This window comes from Chelonia mydas, chromosome 5, assembly GCF_015237465.2.
Source record: "Chelonia mydas isolate rCheMyd1 chromosome 5, rCheMyd1.pri.v2, whole genome shotgun sequence".
Classification (NCBI taxonomy): domain Eukaryota; kingdom Metazoa; phylum Chordata; order Testudines; family Cheloniidae; genus Chelonia; species Chelonia mydas.
Genome location: NC_051245.2, coordinates 67,346,088 through 67,365,801, shown reverse-complemented (window position 1 = coordinate 67,365,801; position 19,714 = coordinate 67,346,088). Strand labels below are relative to the sequence as shown.

General features: G+C 40.2%; 1 protein-coding gene across 19 annotated transcripts in view; it reads right to left on the bottom strand.

Annotated features, from left to right (window-relative positions):
• FER (FER tyrosine kinase) overlaps nt 1–19,714 on the bottom strand; it is a 427,220-nt gene that overhangs the window by 325,724 nt on the left and 81,782 nt on the right. For all 19 annotated transcript variants that reach the window (XR_005225689.2, XM_037901518.2, XM_043547703.1 and 16 more), the window contains one exon: nt 607–790. Coding sequence is in view for 18 of the 19 variants with exons in the window: in XM_037901518.2 (XP_037757446.1) it covers nt 607–790 (184 nt within the window). In the remaining variant the exon portion in view is untranslated. The remainder of the gene's footprint in view (nt 1–606; nt 791–19,714) is intronic.

The window sequence follows — 19,714 nt, the reverse complement described above, 5'->3', positions numbered from 1 at the left end:
TGAGTGAGGCCTAACATCTGGGGTATATTTTGCCTTTCTATTGCTCATTTGAGCAGATGTAAACTGACTGCATTAAAGAACCACTCCTACTTCATGTGATCCCAGATGAGATCGAGAGAAATCTGGGCAGCGATGAAGTAGATAGAAACAGTACATAGACATCAAATCACTGTGCTCAGCAATTGACACTGCTGTCTGTGACTAAGATGAAAAGGGAGAAATCACAAAACAAAATTAGGGACATCTGCAGGATTAGCAAATATGAGTTTAAATTAAATGATTCATTTCAAAGTTTTAAAAATGAAGATTGAGAATTTACTCAAACCAACTAATAATTTTAGAAGTTTATAGGGGGAAATGCCCTGTCTTTGACATGTCCACATAGTCCCTTAAGCCTGAAAAACATGAAGTCCCATTTATTTGAATGGACTTTCTATAGAAAACTGCCACCAGAACAAATAATGACTTTTTTTGGCCATTCCATTTGGTAATAAATAACATTGGTTTATTATTTTCTAACAGGACTAAAATAAAAATTAAATGGGATATTAAATAAAATTGACATCATATTACAAAGCAAAAGCAAAAAGGAAAAGATTATCTCACAGTGCTTTAACCATTTCTTCTTGCATCTTCTGTAATGAATCAAGTAACAGAGGAAGCGTAGTGTCGTAGTATTGGTGCTGATGTAACTGTGCTCCCTTCAGTGCCAACACATACTGATTATGCATCATGTGAAGTTTCATAGTGGCTTTATCATAACGATCTTTGGCTTTTTCAGTCTCCTTTCCTGAAGGAAAAGAAAAAGGGAAAATTCATACAGTGATTTAACAGCACACTGTAAGATCACTGCTTGTTAATAATACCAGAAATTAAGTATTCACAATTGCATTTTAGATCAATGACAAATTCACCCCTTTTTGCACCACTAAAACTTTAGGCAGATAGTTAAAAAAAGACTAACCCTGAGAATTCTTTTAACTCTTGCATTGGGCCAAATTCTGCTCTTCTTACTGATGATCAAATATGGCAAAAACTCGAAATGACTTTAGTGGGCTTTTGTGTGAATAAGTCTTGATTAAGAACTGCAAGATTTGGCTGATTGCTTTTCAAAGGTATAGCTTAACAGGAGTATATGAAAACTTAGCAGCTGCTGCCTTCTAATATGTGGGAAAAATTACAATAATTTGATGGCATATAACAAAAATATACGAACACGACAAATCTATGCACACAATGTTCAATCTGCTTCACCACTTCCTACCACAATATTCAATACCTACAAAGTCTCCCAAATCACTTTTCCTCCACATTATCTTCTTTTGAAGCTGGAGATTAACTTTTCTCCACACTAGAAAAATCCAACTGAAAATGATCTAACCAAAGACTCTGGTTTACAGATCTGAATTCTTTATTCAAATCTCCCCTAAAGACCCTTTAAACTAACTATAGTGGGCACTTTCCTGTGCATCTCCAGTGTTTCATCTTATGTGTCTTTCTTTCAGGCCAAGATGCTGCAATAAGCTCCATGAAAGCAGAGAGCTTCACCCATACAGTGTTTATTACAAGATCAGAGCTTTAGAATATAACCTCTCCAAGGCAGCAAGTGCTCTGATATTTGTGATACTCTCTTTATAATAGTAGTGTCTTGTACAGAGGCACGCATACTATCAATACTTAAGTAAATGATAATTAATCTCTCTAAGAGTCAACTACTATGGTTGCATAATTCAAAGTACTTAAAAAAACCCACAAAACAACATTTGCATTTCTAGCAGTTTGAGGTTGTAATATTTTTAAACAGTTTCTGAAAATTATTTTGCCACTTAAAGTTCAATGGTCATGACCATTATAATGCATTTTTTTTAAATCACTATCTTACAGGTAAACAAAGCTTGTGCTAAAGCTATCAATAAAACCCTATGCCTCCAAGCAGAAAAATTCAGACTGTGGAAACACATTTCCCAGCTTCGCAAAGACAGCAATTGTGCACAATTGTTTTAAAAGATCATTTGTTTTCAGGTAATAAAACAAATTTTCCAATTACTTACCTATTTTTTCCATGTAGGAGGAACAGAGTTCTCAGGCTATAAAGTGATCGAGATGAACCCTTTGCATTCTGTGTACCAAACAGAAATCATGTACATCTCCACACCCTCACTAGTCAACTCTTTATCTTAGACACCTATGCTAACTACTTCACCTTCTATATCAGGATCAAATGAATTGCTAAACTCTCCAAAAATTAAATTGTTCGAGTTACACTTTGCATAGAACTCCTACTCGGCAGAGTCCACATTCTTAACTGAATACCTCTGTAGTACTTTTCTCAGGGTCACAATCGTTAGATGCTGTGTCTGTCGAAAGTAGCAGCAGCACCTTGGCACTTACATTAGGTTGGCATAACTATGTCAGTCAGGGGTACTAAAAATCCCACAGCCCTGAGCTTCTTATCTATTTTGAACTAACCCCCAGTGTAGAGGCAGGTTTATCAATAAAAGAATGCTTCTGTCAACATAAAAAGAAAAGGAGTACTTGTGGCACCTTAGAGACTAACCAATTTATTTGAGCATAAGCTTTCGTGAGCTACAGCTCACTTCATCGGATGCATACTGTGGAAAGTGTACAGCTGTTACTCTGAAATCTGTCAACAAAGGTATCATTACACAGGGAGGCAGTGTTCCAAAACCAATGGAAAAATATCTTGGGTCAATATAGGCTGCATCTGCGCTATGGGATTCTGCCAGCATAGCTATGGCAGCCTACCTATCCCAGTAAAGCCTCCATAGCATAGACATACTCTTATGCTTCAACCAGAGAATGACTGTATTCCGCTGGCAACATAAAACCAGAAGGCATTTGTTTTTAATTTTTGTAACTGTTATATTCACTGTACATCTCTTGGAAAAGGAGAACACCTTCGCAAAACAACATAGAAATCAAAATACCTAACATTCTTTTGATAGTTTCCATATACAGAACTGCCACACTACCAATATTTTGCTATATATGCGCAGCTATCCACCCAATGCACCATGATGACCAAATGCACACAGTTGAACATATTTGTGTTAATCATCACAACCACATTGCTGCAGAGACCTTCAGTACTAAAACACCCTCAAACACTACTAAAAAGGACAAATTTATTCCTTTCATCTCTAACTCAGATAGGTAATTGTTTTCCATAAATTATGCCTCTATGACACATCACAACTCATTTCAGAATAAATCACACTATTAGTATGCTCCCTCAACTTTTAACTAACAGCTTTTGGACTCACTATTAATATGAATAACTTAACTAAAACACTATATCTAGATTGAATTTCTTTTACCAATAGAATTCAATTAAGCAACATGCACAGTTGATCAACTTGTCAATTAGCAGTGAGGAAAACATCCAAGTTCTCTTTATCTGTATAATTAATTTCATAAACAGATCTAATTACGGTTCTATTGCCTTCACTTGTTGACAAATCTGTTTAATGTTTATAGTAATAAACTGCATATACAATATGTTGTGCTATAAACATTATAATAAAGCTGGCAAAATTCAATTATGCAAGTTTGACATTTGCATGAGAATCTGGAGTGCTTGTTAAACTATTCTAGGAAGTCAATTATTTCAGTTTTCATTATGAACTTTTCAAGTGTTTATTACATATGGTATAAACCGCATACTGTACAACATGGTAGTCCACTATTTTTAAAAAGTATATTATTTCAAAAATTAAAGATGGCAAATGGTCTCAGCATCATTCCAGTCCTTACACCTATACATTCTGCGGTCCTATGCCTTCTAGAGCCTAATATTTACTCTGAATAAAACAGCAGAGAAACTGAATTAAATTTCTTTACAACCATTAACATATTCAGCTCACTTTCAAAATGTACACTTGAGTTTTACATTAAGTCAAAAAGCAAACAGTTCAGAGAACCTGAGTCTCAGAAAATAAACTGTGAAAAATTTTGTTCTAGTTCTGTATTTGCAGACATACCATATCAGCAAGTGTAGGTTAATATGCAAGAAAGTGACTCAGATTCTCCTGTTTCTCTTTTGTTTCCTATAACTTTTTATACTTCATTGAAAGCTAAAGAAGTTAAAGCTCAAATTTGGAAAGGTGTTAAGTACCTGCACCTACCACTGCCAAGAAAAGAATTCACGTGTACAGCACTTCTCCAGATTTGAACTATTTGGTTCATATGGCAAAATCCTGAATTCATGTAAGTCGTTGACAAAACTCCCATTGACATCAATGGGGCAAGGAATTCAGTCCTACACTCTGCAGTGCGATATTTGTTACATAAAGTTAAATATACAAATCAAAAAGTGACAAGTACTTACATAATATGGTGATGGATGCTACAGAAAACCTTTAGAAGAACAGACAAGTTCTGTCACTTATACCTTTTCCGCAGCTAATTAAAATGTTATGAAACCGTCACTTCTATTTTCAATTCAGCTATATGACGATGTACATCGGACTAATAATTAAGGCTTATATACTCTTTGTTGTTACAAAGTTCAGGTCCAATTAAGCTTTCAGTTACAGAAACTTTTTCTCTTTAGCAAAATGTATATCATGTGTATGCAGTATCATGCAACAATGAACAGATAAAACTTTACCATTAATGCGGTACTTACACACACACACACACACAGACACACAAAATCTCCAATCCAACTACTCTGCAATATACTCGAGAGGATGGATAGATTTAAATCAAAACTATTTAAACATTGCAGACAGCCTAGAGAAGGAAAGACTGGAGAGGAGAAAGGCCCAGGACAGAGAGGGAGATGCACCAGGACATAATGGGGTTTCTCAGGCAGCCAACACAGACACTGCAGACTCTTGTGGGTCTACAGGTTCACCAGGCTCCCTCTGCAGCCCACTGAGAACTCCATATCCGGACTTCTCCACACACACCCCTAACATTCCCTATGGCATCGGGCCACGGCATTACCCTACTACTGCACCCCAGGGGATATTAAAGACAATCATAGCTTCACATATATCAACTATGGCTTTCAAAGGTCAGTGTATGTGTAGCTGAAATGGATATCAATGTACTTTCCCCTTCATCAGTTGTATTAATGTATTTGTTGTAAAATTGCACAATTATTTTGGCACTGAATATTTTTACAAAATAAAATGCTATAATTTGGAACATAATTCATCTTTATTAATTCACAACATATTCTGCCAAGTGCTTAGCAGTTCTGAAAGCAACCAATTACCTATTAATGCACAGTGTCACACAACTCATAGGACCACTCTCAAACAAAATTAAATAGGTGCACTGACAGTTTTATATTCAGACATGTACATCAAGCACCACATAACTCCTACCAGGCCCCAAAGAACAGCAGGGCGAGGTAGAGCACTTTACAACAAAAAACACATTACCATGGCTCACTGTTAAAGCAGTATGTCAAAGACTCCATGCATTGTATATCTCCGCGTTGAGCGGTTTTAATTGCCCTCATGACTGGCTGTTCAAACTCAGCAGACAGCTGCTCCACCATCACCCCAACAGACACTTTTCTCCCTTTGCTTCCCAAATATTATGCAGGACACAGCAGACAGTTATAACCACTAGAATATTTTTCTCACTGAGGTCAAATCTTGTGATTAAACAACCCCAGCATCCCTCCAATCGACCTGAAGCACATTCAACTGGCACTCTACATCTTCTGAGCCAGTTGCTGAATCTCTCTTGAGTGCTGTCGAAGTGGCCAGTGTATGGCTTCATGCACTAAGGTAGCAACAGCAGGCTGAGCCCTCCAGGATCACTACTGGCATTTCAACATTCCCAACGGTAATCCAACAGTTGACAAAGTCCCTGCTGGTAGCTTTCTGAAAAGTCCTGTATTCTTAAAGATGCGAGAGTCATGCATCTTCCCTGACCAGCCCACACTCATGTCAATGATGCACCAATGCTTGCATCACGATAGAAAAGTAGCCCTTTCTGTTGCTGTACTCTGTGGCAAGGTGGTTTGGTGCCAAAATAGGGATATATGTGCAGTCTATCAATCCATCGCAGTTCAGAAATCCCATTGCTGCAAATCCATCTAATACGTCCTGCACGTTGCAAGAGATGCAGGAGACGATTAATGACTCCCATACACTTGTATGACAACAGCACTTACAGTGGATTTTCCAACTCCAAATAGATTTCCTAATGACTAGTAGCAATTTGGCATTGCAAGTTTCCACAGTGTCATTGCCACTTGCTTCTCCACTGTCAATGCAGCTCTCACATTACTGTCCCTGAACTCATAGGCACTGACTCCATAGGTGCTCTGGGGCTGGAGCACCCACAGGGAAAAAACGGTAGGTACTGAGCACCCACCAGCAGCCCCCCTATGAGCTCCCCTAGCGCCTCCCAACGGGCCCCACGGATCAGCACCTCCTCCTCCCTCCCCGCACCTCCTGCCCCCCACAATCGTGCAGCGGCATGCAGGAGACTGGGAGTGGAGATCGGAGGAGCTAGGACGTGGTACACTCGAGGGAGGAGGCAGAACTGGGCAGGAAGAGATGGGGCAAGCGTGGAGCAGGGGCAGGAAGAGGCAGGGTGAGGCCTTGGGGGAAGGAGTGAGTGGGGTGGAGCCTGGGGCAGAGCCAGTGATCAAGAACCCCCCAGCACTTTGGAAAGTCAGCTCCTGTGCCTGAGCTGAGAGACTGGATGATGCTCAGTGAACAGATGCAAGAAAGTGACCTTCTGGATCTGAGAGTTCTGCAGCCACTGATTGTCATCCCAAGCCTGCATTGTGATCAATCCATATTTGATCTATCAGTCCTCATCTCCAAAGGAAACCTGCACAACACTTTCAAAAGACAAGCCTGGGAGCTTCAATTCATAACTTTGCTGGACACTAAAAATCATAAATTGGAGAGAGAGAGAGACACTAAATTTATGGCTTATTACAACAATCTCTAACCCACTAACAACCCCTACCAGCTGCCTCCCCCACCCCTTCCTTTCCTCCCTATGACTGGAAGGGTGTTAATGGGCCGCTTCACCTTCAGTGGTCCCTTGAAATGTGTTAACAACTCATGCTAAACTATCTGCTCCACACTGGATTTAGCTGTAACATTGAATATGTTTCCCAGACCTGAAGAAGAGCTCTAGGTAAACACGAAAGCTAGTCTCGCTCACCAACTGAAGTTGTTCCAATAAAAGATTACTTCACACACTTCGGGCTTGTCTGCACTGGCTAGTTTTTTCGCCAAAAGCCAGTTTTTGGCGACAAAACGGTGGTAACGTACACACTGCAATGTGACTTTTTCGAAAAAATGCCTAGTTTTGGCAACAAAAAACTTCCACCCCGTGAGAGACTTTTGTCTTTTCCCCTCCCTTTATTGTCGACAAACATGCAGTGTAGACACCACAGGGTTTTTTTTTCCAATTTTACTGGCCTGTAACCCACAATTCCCATGCTGCTGCTCTGATCAGCAGTTTGAACTCTGCTGCCCTGCAGCCAACCCGCTCCTCCCCCCTGCAAGCCCAAGAAATTTTAAATCTCATTTCCTGCTTGCTGGCTTCCCAGATGAGCGTGGCTGGCTGTCGCACCAAACGCGCTCCCACTTGGACCACCACTGAGTTGTTGGATCTGATCAGTATATCGGGAAAGGAGTCTGTTCAGTCGCAGCTACGAGTGACCCGCAGGAATCGGGACACGTATGGGCAAATTTCTCGAGGCTTGTGCGAAAAGGGCTATGATCGGGACACGCAGCAGTGCAGAGCGAAGATAAAGGAGCTGAGGCAGGCGTACCATAAGGTGTGGGAGGTGAACCATTGCTCCAATGCTGCACCTAAGACCTGCCGCTTCTATAAGTAGCTGAATGCTATCCTCGGTGGTGACCCCACCTCCATCACCAATAGCCCCGTGGATACCTCGCAGGCAGCAGAAAGAGGGGGTAACCCGCAGGCTGAAATTCTGGATGAACAAGTCGAGCTACAAGAGGATGTGGTTCTCACAGCAGTGTCGCCCGGTGGGGCAGACAGCCAGGAACTTTTCTCCACTCCAGAAGTGCTCAACAGGGAGCAGGAAGCAGATGTGACGCAGGGTAAGTTGCTGTGGCTTGTGTAGGAAATTGAAACATGGGAGGCAGGTAGTGTTTTCTGTGAGCTGGACATTGTCCTGTGTAGCTAATCTGCATGGCCAAGCAGGGCGTCGATAGACATCGAGACCTGCAGGGAATCCTCCAGAGAAAGACTCTGGAAAGTTTTAAAGAGGTAATTGTTAATCCTCTGCCGCAGGTTCCAAGGGATTGCAACCTTGTTAGTTCCCCCATTGTAGGAAACTGTACCATGCCATTTAGCAATCACTGGAGCTGGGATCAAAGCGGCACATAGTTGAGCTGTATATAGACCAGGGTGAAAGCTGCAAGCATTCAGCATCTGTGCCCTGGTTTCTCTGGTCACCCGCAGCAGCGAAATATCAGCCAGCAGGTTGGCCGCCTGTGAAAAAGTGTGGGATAATTTTAGAATTACTTCCCTGCACAACTGCCCTGCAAGCGGTAACCTTTTGTCCGTAAGCACAACTGTCTTCCCCCCATTCCTGACACTCACAATGATTGGGGTGCTCGTGAAGCTGTGTGCCTCCCTAGAGTCTGAGAAAGAAAGTGATTTCTACTACCAAAATGCCCTTTTTACTAAAACGTTTCAATCATTCACGGGAATGTAACAATCCCTCTTCTGTTCAGCACAGACCTTTAAGAACACGCCACACACCCCCGCAGACTGGCTTTGGCAGATAACTAAAAACCTTAGGCACAGCAAAGACGACATGTTCTGGGAGGTGCTGCAGCGCGATGAAAGACAGACCAGGAAACGCAAAGAGTGCTGGGAAGCCAAAAGGCAGGACAGAAAAGAGAATGCTGCTTTGCTAGGCAAGCGACAGAGCAGATGATAAAAGTTATGGAGGATCAGACAGAGATGCTCAAGTCTGATACCGCTGCAGACTGCGCAGATCCGTGGTCGACCTCCACTGCAGCACATGCAGATGCACAATTCTTTGCCAACCCCACCCCCCTCCATGCCCACACATTCCTTTTCACTTCATAGCACTCCTGAGTTTCCCCATCACTCCACCCCCTCTCACAGCTTGGAGCTACACACAGTTGTGAGGTTTTACCATTTTTAACAAATAAAGACTAAGGTATTAATGGTACAGCGTTTTTATTCTGTGTTCTACAAAAGCATATAGCAATCAATTCACTCTGGGAACAGGCTTCTAAAGCATTGGGCCTCAAAATTGTACATGGATGCACCAGGGAAGCAACTCCAAAGCAGATGTGTTACTGCCCCCATTGTCAAAATAGTTCCTCAAAGCCTCTCTGATGTTAATAGCAGCCCTCTGGGCTCCTCTGACAGCCCTAGCATCTGGCTGTTCAAACTGTGCAACCAAGTGCTCTGCCTCAGTGCTCTACACCTGAGCGAACATTTCATCCTTAGATTCACACAAATTATGCAAAGTGCAGCACGCAGCTATGACCACGGGAATATTATTCTCGGTAAGGTCTAGCCACTGAGACACCTCCAGTGAGCTTTCAAATGGCCAAAGGTACACTCGACCACCATGCGGCACCTGCTCAGCCTGTTGTTAAAACGCTCCTTGCTGCTGTCCAGGTGCCCTGTGTAAAGTTTCATGAGCCAGGGCTGTAAGGGGTAAGCTGGGTCTCCCAGGATTACTATGGGCATTTCCACATCCCCCACTGTGAACTTGTGGTCTGGAAAGAAAGTCCCCGCCTGCAACTTTCTGTACAGGCCACAATTCCTGAAGATGCGTGCGTCATGCACCTTTACAGACCAGCCTGCACGGATGTCCGTGAAACGTCCTCAGTAATCCACAAGCATCTGCAACACTGTGGAGAAGTATCCCTTCCTATTGATGGATTCAGAGGCAAGATGGTCTGGTGCTAAAATTGGAATGTGTGTGCCATCAATCACCCCACCACAGTTAGGGAAATCCATCTCTGAAAGTCATCCACTATTTCATGCACATTTCCCAGAGACATGGTCCTATGCAGCAGAATGCGATTTACTGCCCTGCCGCAACAGTGGACTTCCCTACTGCAAACTGATTTGCAACTGACCGGTAGCAGTCTAGATTCAACAGTTTCCACACAGTGATTGCAACTCACTTCTCTACAGAAAGGGCAGCTCTCAATCTGGTGTCCTTGCACCGCAGTTCGGAAGATAGCTTAGCACATAGCTTCATGAAGGTTGCTTTACACATCCTAAAGTTTTGTACCCATTGGTCATCATCCCACACCTGCATGACAATGCAATCCCACCAATCAGTGCTTGTTCCCCTAGCCCAGAAGTGATGGTCTGCCTTATGCAGCTGCTCTGTGAATGCACAAAGCACTGATAAGCTGCTGCCGTCAATATCACACTCAGGTGCCTACAATTCATCCTCTGCTGACTTTGCGATTAACTCTGTGAGTAACTGTGCTGCCATGCGCAATGTCCTCACGACAGCTAACAGCGCATAGGAGAGAAGTGCAGGATCCATCTTCTCTAGCTGCAGATGCTGGCGTGCACTACAAAAGACTGACAGTTGGAAAAATGGCGCAAAAGGAAGCCAGAAACCTTTGGAGGGGTGAGACAAAGCGGTGCATGATGGTACGTTTTGCACATCCCAGGATGCGCCACACTCCATTTCCGCATTCCCACAACACGTAGCAACAGATGGTCACGGTGCATTGCTCTCACTGTCAACAAAGGTGCCCCGAATGTGGACATGACCTGTCAACAGAGGGAGCAAATGCAGACAAACTTTGGCAACTTTCCTTTTGTTGATTTTTCCTTGTCGACATTAGTTTCATCAACAAAGCTTGCCAGTGTAGACAAGCCCTTTGTCTCTCTAATATCCTGGCAATTCATTCTTTTTATAGCGTAACGTTTACAAAACACTACTTTATTTCTGTGTGAATAACGGTATACGTATCATGTATTACATTTTTTTTTTTTAGCCCTTGCATATTCCATAGAGTCACTGCACTCTAGCTCAAAATTATTAAGATATCTTGGGTCCCAAAAATAAATTATTGGCAGCAGTAGCTAAGAGAAATAATTTCTAGAATAAACTGAAAATATTATGCAATGCTTCTCCGTATTAGGTTTGGTAATGGGAGCCAGCAACTGATGATTTAAGTGTCATGATACGGGTAATCTGAAAAAATATTAGGGTGACCTCAACAAAATAAGCTAACAACAAGGTATTAATGCTATATCAGTGAAGACTCTCACACTGTTTAATACACAAGACCAAAGAGTATATTGTAATCACATTGTTGGCATGGACTGACAAGAGTTCTTTGAAAAGCAGATATTGATCTTAAGGGGTAATCTTAAACTATTTCAAATACAAAAAGTCAGGAAAAAAAGGAATTTCTCATTTGGTGTTCTTTTAATCTTAGTGCAAAAGTGTACGGCTTTCTCTCGTTAGTTTCAAATAAAATCAAAAGTTTGTGTCAAAAATATTTGGGAAGAAAAATATGATTTCTTAAAAAATATGCATTAAAGCGCAGTAGTAGTTGAAGGGATATAATTTCAAAAAGACTTCTTGGAGTTGCCCACATTATTGGGCATTCTGCTGCTCTTTCATTTGCATTTTCAATGTGGAGTCATGATTAAAATCCGATAAAAAATGGCTGTTTCATTTCTAAGAGGTCTTTTTAAAAGTACTGGTGGGAAGCAAAAGTTCCTTCTGACATCAATGGGATTTGATGACTAAACAATGCTTTTGAAAACCAGGACAGCTAATTAAGAGCCTAAATATGGTACAAGAAACCTAATTTTAGGCTGTTTTGTTTAATATTATCCTAAGCATGTTAAGTTAGACTTATTCAAGGGAACATGAATCCCAAAACCTGAAGAGGGTCCTCTATAACTAACAGTACTCTCTTGAGAAAAGATTGTTCCTTCTCATATGCTATGTTTTTCCACACTGCTTCCCACCTTTGAGAGAAATCTCCTGATTCCCAAGTGCCTAAAATCCTTTATCTCCATTTTCAAATTTCTCTTCATAATTCACTTATTTCACCTAGCTTTCCACCATTGGTTGAGAACAAAGTCATAGTCAACCCTGTGCCTCATTTTGTAATTGTACTACAGCCATTCAATTTAACCTAGAAGCTCCTTGGCATAGGAATCTGTTTAAACTAAGTCTTTTGTAAAGTGTTATGCACATCTAAGTGATACTACATAATTTATCTCTTTGACAATTCATATTTTCTCCTGAGAAAATGCTAGTACATGACCCAAGGAGGCACTGTGTTTTAAACACATTTGGTTCCCAAATTGAGTTCAGCTTCACTGGGCTTCGACAAGGACAGAACTCAAGAGACTTTAAAAAAAAAAAAAAAAAAACTTTTTACTGATATACAAAGCAATTCACATCCAAACAATCTTAACTGAACTAGAACAGTAAACCTTATAAAAGTTGGTGACAAGGGGTGAACTCTGTGGAAGTTACTGATCAGCCTCCATCATCAAAATTCTGCAGTTAGTTATAAAATAAAAAAATGCAAGAGCACTGCAGTTTAATTGACATCACTTTCACAAGGCCAACAAAAAAAAACAGCAAGTAAAGTATAAAGAGGGAGTGAGTTTATTGCCTCCTTACCTATAAATCTCTCACACAAGAAATCAGAAAACAAGCCAACCATTAAATGCATATTTAATCGTTCCCCACAGAATTTTTTTTTTTTTTTTTTTTTTTAACTGTTCCTGCCAAACAAACATGATAAAAAGTTTTCCTCAAGTTCTATGTAAGAATATTTACTATATCTTCATGACTGCAACAGACAATAGTGATAATAAGACAAAAGTAACTGAAATGCCTCAAATTTCCGAGGTTCGGAACTTACAGGATCTGACTGTCTTCCCAGTGTGTATCAGCAGTTAAAATAAGCAACGCCCTGGTACATTAAAAAGGCAGAAAAACAATATTGAAACTATTTATATATGTAATGTATGTAAGAAATCTTTATATAAAACAATGGTACTTTATTATCTAGTGTAATAGGTCTAATTTTGGTTGCTTCATCCCAAGAACAAGGGATTATATGATTAAAGGTTTCAGAGTAGCAGCTGTGTTAGTCTGTATTCGCAAAAAGAAAAGGAGTACTTGCGGCACCTTAGAGACTAACAAATTTATTTGAGCACAAGCTTTTGTGACCTATAGCTCACTTCATCGGATGCATTCAATGGAAAATACAGTGGGGAGATTTATATACATAGAGAACATGAAACAATGGGTGTTACCGTACACACTGTAACCAGAGTGATCACTTAAGGAGAGCTACTACCAGCAGGAGTGCTGGGGGGACAAAACCTTTTGTAGTGATAATCAAGGTGGGCCATTTCCAGCAGTTGACAAGAACATCTGAAGAACAGTGGGATGGGGTGAAATAAACATGGGGAAATAGTTTTACTTTGTGTAATGACCCATCCACTCCCAGTCTCTATTCAAGCCTAAGTTAATTGTATCCAGTTTGCAAATTAATTCCAATTCAGCAGTCTCTCCTTGGAGTCTGTTTTTGAAGTTTTTTTGTTGTAATATTGCAACCTTAAGGTCTGTAATCAAGTGACCAGAGAGATTGAAGTGTTCTCCAACTGGTTTTTGAATGTTATAATTCTTGACGTCTGATTTGTGTCCATTTATTCTTTTACGTAGAGACTGTCCAGTTTGGCCAATGTACACGGCAGAGGGGCATTGCTGGCACATGATGGCATATATCACATTGGTAGATGTGCAGGTGAATGAGCCTCTGACAGTGTGGCTGATGTGATTAGGCCCTATGATGGTGTCCCCTGAACAGATATGTAGACACAGTTGGCAACGGGCTTTGTTGCAAGGATAGATTCCTGGGTTAGTGGTTCTGTTGTGTGGTTGCTGGTGAGTATTTGCTTCAGGTTGGGGGGCTGTCTGTAAGCAAGGACTGGCCTGTCTCCCAAGATCTGTGAGAGTGATGGGTCGTCCCTCAGGATAGGTTGTAGATCCTTGACGATGCGTTGGAGAGGTTTTAGTTGGGGGCGGAAGGTGAGGGCTAGTGGCGTTCTGTTATTTTCGTTGTTGGGCCTGTCCTGTAGTAGGTGACTTCTGGGTACTCTCCTGGCTCTGTCAATCTAAAAGTTGCAATTCAACAAAAAAAACTACAAAAACAGACTCCAAGGAGAGACTGCTGAATTGGAATTAATTTGCAAACTGGATACAATTAACTTAGGCTTGAATAGAGACTGGGAGTAGATGGGTCATTACACAAAGTAAAACTATTTCCCCATGTTTATTTCTCTCCACCACCCCCCACTGTTCCTCAGACGTTCTTGTCAACTGCTGGAAATGGCCCACCTTGATTATCACTACAAAAGGTTCCCCCACCCCGCCCCACTCTCCTGCTGGTAATAGCTCACCTTAAGTGATCACTCTGGTTACAGTGTGTATGGTAACACCCATTGTTTCATGTTCTCTGTGTATATAAATCTCCCCACTGTATTTTCCACTGAAGGCATCCGATGAAGTGAGCAGTAGCTCACGAAAGCTTATGCTCAAATAAATTTGTTAGTCTCTAAGGTGCTACAAGTACTCCTTTTCTTTTTATGATTAAAGGGTTATATATTTGAGGCATCTCCTTCTGCCACTGGATTTCCATGCCACAGCTGGTCATTAGAACACTTTGGGGCTGGATCTGAACAACTGGCTAATATCTTGAAAGCTAATAAAGTGTACATTTTCAAGGGGTATGGTGGAAGCCAGATTACTGGGATTTTTTTTTTTTAAAACAGGTTAGAAAATGCACTTCAGAAATGAATTGATATGGGGGTGTAGATAACCTTTTCCATATCTAATTGCCTGTGATTTCTAGGTCTCTCTCTACTTAAGTCAAAAAGGCAACAAACCAAAGGCTGAAACACCTTGAGTTTGTAATGCCTGTACAATAACTTGGGTCCATACTGAAGAACTATAATACAATAAGCACTGGTAGTATCCACTGGTTACAGTGCTTGGGATGAGTTGTTCAGCTGAGCTGCAGCTAACCTAGTGAAGTCTACAGCATCATCTTCACAATATGGATGTGAAGCCAAAGACAGAGAAGCTATGCCAATTTACCCAGTCCTCCTAATTCCATCCCATAATGCAGGGCCTCATGTTTAAAACCAACCTAAAAGACCTGGCTTCCAGCACCAGTTCAGGGAATTATGTTATGAGTCCTTCAGGAGTCCCAGAACCATGGTTATAAGAGGTGCTGCATGTGGATGCACCAAACCAACGATTGAGAGTAACACTGCTACGTGGACACACTAAGCCCTTCCAAGGACAACCAGGACAATCATTTAATTTAATTAATTTTTCTGCAATAGTTTCCTTCTTAACAAAGACATACCTTATGTTTCCGCGGTCGCTATGATATGGAGCCACAAAATTTAAGATATCTAGGTACTAAAGTTTATGTCCTGAAGTATTAGATTTCATCAACCTCAGGGTCTAGGAAAGGACTTTTCCAATCTGTAAAGCATTACACAATTCACTAGGTGCATTATGGATATTTTCACTTTCCTCTGAGTCATCATATAATGGTCATTACCAGAGCACAGCAACTGGTCTGGAGACATCTCCTACAACAATCTTTATGTTCCAATGACTCCACAGATTTGAACCAACAGCGTAAGATACAGATTTCAGAATGAATGCATTTCCTATACAGTACAGGTTGCCTATACAGTACAGGTTTTTTCTGGTTTCCGTTCAGTCACAAAAATACGTTCCAAGGTAGTCAAACATTGACTTTATGCAGAAATTACCAACACAAGAGTCTACCACAAAACATGCTCTTTCAAAAAAAAAAAAAAAAAAGTTACAGCTAACTCAAATAAAAACAAATAATTCATATTTTAACTGCTAGATAACATAAAAACCTGCATTAAAACAAGATAATGTTTCGAAGCATGTTTTGCAGACTAACTTTAAACGTATAGTATAGTAAACGTATAGTTTAAACATATAGATTGAAAAAAATCTAAATCTGAAAAAGATGCTTGGAGGTGTAAATATATTATTTCTGTCCTTTAATATTCACCACACACCTATTTGGCTGCTTTTTAAAAGTAGTATATCGTAATAAGAGGAAAGACAAAACTGTCAGAAACCACTGAAAGCATATTATTAATCTCAATTGAATTTCAATGCAACAGCAACAGTAAAATTTGAGGAAATGGCAAAATTCAGTGGAAGCAGATCAAGTTACCCATGCAATAAAAAAAAATTCAAATTCAAAGGTAACATTCTTAATGTCAACAACTCTTTCATAGTTTTCAAATTTTTTTTCTCTAATTTAGAAGCTTTGAAAATAAACCCATTTTTCCTGCCAAATTTATCCACTTCTTGACAAACATTTAATTTTGATTAGGGCTGTCGATTAATCACAGTTAACTCACACGATTAACTCAAAAAAATTAATCGTGAATTTTAAAAAAATCGCGATTAATCGCAGTTTTAATCGCACTGTTAAACAATAGAATACCAACTGAAATTTATTAAATATGTTGGATGTTTTTCTACATTTTCATATACATTCTATTCTGTGTTGTAACTGAAACCAAAGTGTATATTTTTATTACAAATATTTGCACTGTAAAAATGATAAAAGAAATACTATTTTTCAATTCACATCATACAAGTATTGTAGCGCAATCGCTTGGTCGTGAAAGTGCAACTTAAAATGTAGATTTTTTTTTGTTACATAACTGCACTCAAAAACAAAACAATGTAAAACTTGAGAGACTACAATTCCACTCAGTCCTACTTCTTGCTCAGCCAACAGCTAAGACAAACAAGTTTGTGTACATTTACAGGAGATAACGCTGCCCTCTTCCTATTTACAATGTCACCAGATAGTGAAAACAGGCATTTGCATGGCACTTTTGTAGCCGGCATTACAAGGTTTTTAAGTACCAGATATGCTAAACATTCGTATGCCCCTTTATGCTTCGGCCACCATTCCACGGGACATTCTTCCATGCCGATGAAGCTCGTCAAAAAAAAAAATGTGTTAATTAAATTTGTGACTGAACTCCTTGGGGGAGAATTGTACACCCCATGCTCTGTTTTACCTGCATTCTGCCACATATTTCATGTTCATAGCAGCCTTGGATGATGACCCAGCACATGTTGTTCCTTTTAAGAACACCTGCACTGAAGATTTAACAAAACACAAAGCAAGTACCAATGTGAGATTTCTAAAGATAGCTACAGCACTCGACCCAAGGTTTAAGAATCCGAAATGCCATCCAAAATCTGAGAGGGACAAGGTGAGGAACATGCTTTCAGAAGTCTTTAAAGAGCAACACTCCAATGAGGAAACTACAGAACTCGAACCACGACAAAAGAAAATCAACCTTCTGCTGGTGGCATCTGACTCAGATAATGAAAATGAACATACGTCAGTCTGTACTGCTTTGGATTGTTGTCGAGCAGAACCCATCATCAGCATGGACATGTCCCTTGGCACAGTGGTGAAACATAAAAGGACATATGAATCTTTAGTGCATCTGGCATGGAAATATCTTGCGATGCCGGCTACAACAGTGCCATGAGAATGCCTGCTCTCACTTTCAGGTGACTTTATAAACAAGAAGCAGGCAGCAGCATCTCCTTTAAATGTAAACAAACTTGTTTGTCTGAGCGATTGGCTGAACAAGAAATAGGACTGAGTGGACTTGCAGACTAAAATTTTACATTGTTTTATTTTTAATGCAGTTTTTTGTACATAATTCTACATTTGTAAGTTCAACTTTCATGATAAATTGATTGCATTACAGTACTTGTATTAGGTGAATTGAAAAATGCTATTTCTTTTGTTTTATTACAGTGAAAATACTTGTAATCAAAAATATAAAGTGAGTACTGTATACTTTGTATTATGTGTTGTAATTGCAATCAATATATTTGAAAATGTAGAAAACATTTAAATAAATGGTATCCTATTATTGTTTAATCTCATGATTAATCACGATTTTTTTAATCGCTTGACAGCCCTAATTTTGATGTGTTTCTATAAAACAGCATAAGCCAACATGTCTCATTTTATTTACTCTGCTACTCAGCAGCATCAATGTCAGCACAGCAGGCTAGAGTACAGTTCTAGGAAAAGTATTAGTTGACCGACTGCTGCTGCAGAGTGGCAGGGAAAGTTTACACAGTTTTCCTCAGTAAATCATAGCAAAACAATTTTGGGGGATTTTTGTCTAACACCTCTTTCCTGCTGACACAGTTGTTGGTTTTCAATTCTAGAAGACACTCTAATAGCATCATATACTTTACATTTCATCCAAAATATCCCAAGAATCATCATAAACTATGGCCCCAATCCGGCAAAGGAATAGACCAGTGTTGACCCTTACTCTCAAGTGATACATTTTAAGGCCAGAATGGACCAATATGATCATCTAGGTTGCACTCCTACATAACATAAGCCTTTCACCAAGTAATTCTTGCATGGAACCCAATAAGATTTAGTCGAAACTAAAGCATCTCTTTTAGCAAGACATCCGGTCTTGATTTCAATTGTTTAACTGAGGGAGAATCAACAACTTGCTATAGTTCATTACCTTTTACTATTAAGAAGTTGCACCTTATTTCTGGTTTAACTTTGTTAAGCTATAACTTCACTGATTTTATAATGCCTTGGCCTTCTAGATTAGAAATCCCTCTATCAGCTGTTGACCCTCCTCATACAGGTAATTCTAGACAGTGATCAAATCACCACTTAATTTTCCCTGTGATAAACAAAACAGACTGAGCTTCTTGGGTCTCTACATGTAAGACATTTTCCAGCCCTCAAGTTATTCCTGCAACTCTTCTCCTACTTCTCTCCACTTTATCAACACCCTTTTTGAAGAGGGGACATCAGAATTGGACACCATATTCCACAAGTCATCTTACCAGTCTAGTATTAGATTCAGGGCTGATAGCACCACCTAATACTAGATACCTGACCCTTCCAATTATAAGATCCTATTTCAGTTGCTTATAAGTTTACCAAACTCTAACTATTTGGACTGAAATTTTCCATGTCAGGTGCCTAACCGAGGCTGCTTTTTTAAAATTTCAGCCAAAACAGTTCAGCTGTTTTAAAGAATAAAGCTAGGTAAATATATGTTGTTTTGCCCATTTTAAAAAAAATTGAGACCTTTACTTTGAACAGCCCTAGCACCCCTATGCTTTGAGGGAGGAACTTAAAATTTGGCAGGAGGAGGGCTTTTTATCAAGGTTGTATCTTTTGCTGTTGCTATGAAATTCTGCCTAAATTTAGCTAAGTTATAAACCTTTTTAACAAGCTGCAGCTGGCACATGCTCAGTAGAGACTTCTTAGATGTTAGCTACTAAGATTTCCAAAGATTCCATCCTCACTGAGCATGCTCACACCTCTCACAGCTCATAGCGAAGACCAGACTGCACATGCACTATTCCAACAGAACGGAGTATGCTCCAGTTCCAAGGGTGAAGCCAGACTTTCCCTATAATGGCTGCTCCCAGCTGCGGCCAGGCCAGGCACTGGAACTGTGCCCTCAATGACCTCCATGCTGGCACCCAGGGAGTGTAGAAGAGGAAGCTGTCAGATTCAAATTCAGGGCGGACAACAGGTGAAGCCCCAGGGCTGGGAAAGGGCAGGCTGGCATTGTGGAAGAAGGA